Source organism: Erythranthe guttata, chromosome 10 (genome assembly GCF_056151865.1).
Source record: "Erythranthe guttata isolate IM_541 chromosome 10, IM_541, whole genome shotgun sequence".
NCBI lineage: Eukaryota > Viridiplantae > Streptophyta > Magnoliopsida > Lamiales > Phrymaceae > Erythranthe > Erythranthe guttata.
In genome coordinates this window covers 16,005,535-16,010,542 of record NC_142542.1, presented here as the reverse complement: position 1 = coordinate 16,010,542, position 5,008 = coordinate 16,005,535, and the positions used below count along the sequence as shown (strand labels likewise).

At 35.3% G+C, this 5,008-nt stretch overlaps 1 protein-coding gene across 1 annotated transcript; it reads left to right on the top strand.

The window, feature by feature from the left end:
- The first annotated feature begins 1,702 nt into the window (after window positions 1-1,702).
- LOC148767699 (uncharacterized) lies at window positions 1,703-3,724 on the top strand. The gene has a single exon (XM_088824827.1). It carries the CDS (start codon window positions 2,453-2,455, stop codon window positions 3,662-3,664), a length of 1,212 nt encoding a protein of 403 aa, XP_088680953.1. The 5' UTR covers window positions 1,703-2,452; the 3' UTR covers window positions 3,665-3,724.
- The last annotated feature ends 1,284 nt before the right edge of the window (window positions 3,725-5,008 follow it).

Genomic DNA, 5,008 nt, shown 5'->3' with positions numbered 1-5,008 from the left:
TGTTCTTCACACATATAAAGTATCTATACAAGATATTATGTGAATGAATGAACTCAATACCCACAGAATCTAAAATCTCAACTAAATAATACAAAATAATAATAATAAAAATAATAATAATAACTCAACACATGTTAAATTTTCAATGATATATTGACTGTATTTATAAATCTCCATTTAAAAAAAAATCAAATTTGTTGAATCTAAAATCTAAATCCTCAACCAAAAAAAATAAAAAATAAAAAATAAATATGAATTTTAACATGTGTTAAATCTTCATCTTCAATGACAAATCCGACTCTATTTTTACACACGTGTGAAACCTTAGTAACTCATCATGTAGAATCCACACAAAGAAAAAAAAACAAGACTCTAAATTTTGAATTTAAAAAAAACAAAAAAAAAAAAAAAGAAAACAGTAGAACATTTCAACATGTATTAAATATATCAAGAGTATATCGATTCTGCACATCGACGGATACTACGAAAAACAGTTGAAAAACCCTAAAAAAAACACATCTAAATTTTCAACTTAAAAAAAAAAAGAAAAAAAGGAAAACAGTAAGTACATTTCAGCACGTGTTAAATATATCAAGAATATATATATCGATTTTTGCAATTCGTCACACAGACGGATACTACAAAAAACAGTTGAAAACCCCTAAAAAAAAACCCTAAAAACAAAAAACACTAAAAAAGAGAGAAACAAACCTCCCAGTGTCTGATGATTGGCCTAGTAAAGATTGACGTTGCTGATTTCCGGTACGGGGATATACTCGTCTCGGATCCGCTTCAGCAGATAATCGACAATCAGCTCTGTGTCTTTCGGCGCGAACCGGTATCCAGGCGGGTAGGGTTTCGTTGCGTAATTACGATGCGGCCGCATCGGAATCACTACTTGAGTACTGTTAGTTTCAGCTGGGGATAATTCCGCCGCCGGAATATTCTGCTGCTGGTCATTCTCCATTGTTGTTGTATATATATGGAGCTGAGGGTTTAGTAGTTAAGAGCCGTGGTGGAGTTGAAAATAGTCCTATTAGGGTTTTATAGAGAGAGAATGAGTTAGAGAGAGAGAGTTAGAGAGAGAGATGTATTTGAATTAGTTTGAATCTCTTTGATTGTTATCTGATAGAGGGAGTTTGTTGTGATTCAGAATTCTATTTGGATTTGGATGAGGTTTCTACGTAAATTGAAATATCGTTTACTTTTATAAATAAATTATTAAATAAATACTTGAAAAGTTTATAACAACTTAGATGCACTATTACGATGCCGATACGCATCTCAAATATGTCTATATTGTGACACTTATAATCGTCTCCATAGGTCTTATTTATATGACAATTAATGTCGTCTGTAAATGTAGATATAATGACCGCTTTGTTTGCCTCAATAAACTTAATTAGGTGACAAGCTAATATTCAATTTAATAATAGTTTTACAATTCACATATCCTTTACAACTCAATATTATAAAATTATCAGATTATTAGTTTGGATAATAAATATCATAAATAACAACATAAATAATGTATTCACATCATATAAGAAACAATTGTTGTACATGTAGACGCATAAAATTAATTAATTGGTTAATTAAATTAGCCAATTAAATTGTGTCTAAATTAAATTATACCTTGTCTTGCCAGGCAAGCCATGGGGATAATTATTAATTAATTATTGACCAATAGGATAATTTCTTCTCTTCCAAGTTATAAGAGATAAATATCAATTTAAAGAGAGCCAATCAAATCGCGCCACGTCATCAAGTAGACTTTAAGTAGGACTCTTATTCTACCACTATAAATAGAGACCCTCCCTACACAATTCAAAACACAACTCAAGAAGAAGAAAAACCGTAGGAGAAAATTCTCTCTACAATATTCAAGTCGTTCTTCATCAAATTCAAGGCGTTCTTCATCAAATCGAAGGAGTTCATCAAATCGAAGGTGTTCTTCATCAAATCAAGGCGTTAAAGCGTTTAATTCGAGATTACGGTGCTAAACCCTCGAATTAACGTTTTTAACATCAAATCAAGATCGAAGGAAGATTGAAGGGCCAAATCCATCAAGAACTCCAAGATCTTCAAGTCAAAATCCGTCAAAGTTCAGCGTTCGATCCGAGATTCAAGTCGCAAGACCCTCGGAAGACGTTATTCAAATCCAAATCAAATCCGGAGAAGATCAAGTCAACGACTCGTCTCCGTAATTCAAAGTCAATCATATATTTTTCTTGAGAGAAGAATCAGAGGATTAAATTAGAGTTTGTAACCCGCAATATTTTATTTTAATTCAATAAATTATCTTTGTGCAAGTATTTTCTTGTTTGTCTAAATCGCAGATAAGAAATTTGTTGTTACAAATTTTGGCACGCCCGGTGGGACATCTCTACCTCTCATCTCTTCTCTCTCTCGAAAATCCTCGAAGTGTTGCAGTGACGGCTCTACGTTCACAATGAAGATTGCTACTTCGGATTCATCAAGTGTGGGCTTAGGTACAAGGAGTATGGCTAAGAAGCTGCAAGCATCCTCCGAGACTAACTCGACGCCTCAAACCATTCAGAAAGGCTTACCACCTCTTGTCAACACAAGCGCAGACGTGGAAGGTTCAAAACGAGAGATTTCACAGCCCACGCCTCGTTCAACATCAAGCTACTCAGAGGTGGCATCCGTCATGACAACAAACGCTACAACCATGGAGGAGCAAATTGCAAGTTTGACAAAGGCCATTGAGGGACTCGCAAAGCATGTTCAACAACGAGATTCTCAAATTGCCGAGTTGATCAACAAGATGGACAAAGCCGATGCTAGTCAAGCTGTAGAGAATCAGATAGAGGTTCAAGACGAAGTCGAGACATCCACAAAGCAACAACCAGTTGAAAACGAGAAGGCTCCAGCTCAAGAACTTCAAGTTTCTCCAGAAGGGATGATTCATGTAGATCAAGTGATGACGCTGATCAGTGGAACCATCAAAGACAAGTTTGAAGGAAGCTCGAAGTCTCCATCGACCTATGTCAAGCCATACACGCAAAGGATTGATGATCTAAGGATGCCAATGGGCTATATACCTCCAAAGTTTCAACAATTTGACGGCAAAGGCAACCCCAAGCAACATGTGGCACACTTCGTCGAGACTTGCAATGATGCCGGGACGTGCGGAGATCACCTCGTCAAGCAATTCCTCCGGTCGCTCAAAGACAACGCGTTTGATTGGTACATTGATTTGGGGGCAAACTCCATCGATAGTTGGAAGCACTTAGAGGAAGAATTTCTCAACCGCTTTTACAGCACTCGAAGAACAGTCAGCATGATTGAGCTCACCAATTCCCGCCAATGGAAGAAGGAACCGGTCATCGACTACATCAACCGTTGGAGAAACTTGAGTCTTAATTGCAAGGATCGACTGTCTGAGACATCAGCTATTGAACTGTGCATCCAAGGAATGCAATGGGGACTCCGATATATCCTTCAAGTAATTCAACCTAAAAGTTTTGAAGAGTTGGCCACTCGAGCACATGATATGGAGTTGAGCATACTTGCAAATCAAATTGAAGAATCACCATTCCAAAAGCCGTACCAGCTCAATGAAGAACATGTCGAAGAAGAACAAGAAGATCATGAGGATGGGGGCAAGTCTTTTGAAGAAGCAACACCCTATGCAATATGACAAGTCAAATCAAGTGAAACACTCCTTGACACGAGTTTAAAAGGTCTACATGTCCAAATCAAGTGAAGTACTCCTGGACACGAGTTTAAAAGGTCTACAAGTCCAAATCAAGTGAAACACTCCTTGACACGAGTTTAAAATGTATACATGTCCAAATCAAATCAAGCACTCATTGCCACGAGTTTAAAAGGTATACATGTCCAAATCAAGTGAAACACTCCTTGACACAAGTTTAAAAGGTCTACATGTCCAAATCAAATCAAGCACTCCTTGACACGAGTTTAAAAGGTCTACATGTCCAAATCAAACGAAGTACTCATTGACACGAGTTTAAAAGGTCTACATGTCCAAATCAAACAAAGTACTCATTGACACGAGTTTAAAAGGTCTATATGTCCAAATCAAACGAAGTACTCCTTGACACGAGTTTCAAATGTCAACATATCCAAATCAAACCAAGGCTCCTTGATACGAGCATAAACTATCTATATATCAAAATCAAGTCAAGGCTCCTTGATAAGAGCATAAACTATCTACATATTCAAATAAAGTCAAGGCTCCTTGATACGAGCATAAACTATCTATATATCTAAATCAAGTCAAGGCTCCTTGATACGAGGATAAACTATCTATACATATCAAGTCAAGGCTCCTTGATACGAGCATAAACTATCTACAAATCCAAATCAAGTCAAGGCTCCTCGATACGAGCATAAACTATCTATATATTCAAATCAATTCAAGACTCATTGATACGAGCATAAACTATCTACAAATTCAAGTCAACTTGATGTTGTACTGAAGCCTTTTGGAAAGGAGAAGGTTTCACCGAGGGATACGGCTATTTGGCTCGCCAAAAGTCTCAAAGGAATGATTATAGACGAGACCGGTCGCAATTTGTGAATCACAGAATGTACACTGCTATTCGTTCCTTGATTTTTTTTTTTTTTTTTTTTTTAAATTTGTGTAATAATTTTCAGACATTGATACTGTATATAGTTTTATAATTCATTATGTTAAAGAAGAGAACAATACAAGAGAACAATGTTAGCAACTTCATCATTTGAAAATTTTGTGACATTCAGAATCATGTTTAAAGATGCTGTTAAAAAAATAAAGTAAATATTTTTTTGAAATAGTAAAATAATATTTTAAAATATATTATTTTTAGTTTTTTTTCCTCAATAAATCCAATTTAAATACTAAGAAATACATGTGATTTTATTTTAAAAATAAATAATAAAAAAGGACTTTTAAAACCGGGTGAAGTGTACTCATTCTTCTTGTTTTGGCCCAACATTTGACTTTGACCTCGAAATATATATTAATATAATAATCATAATA

Coding starts and splice junctions, on each gene's coding strand:
- LOC148767699 (XM_088824827.1), top strand. CDS start 2,453: ATGAAGATTGCTACTTCGGATTCATCAAGTGTGGGCTTAGGTACAAGG.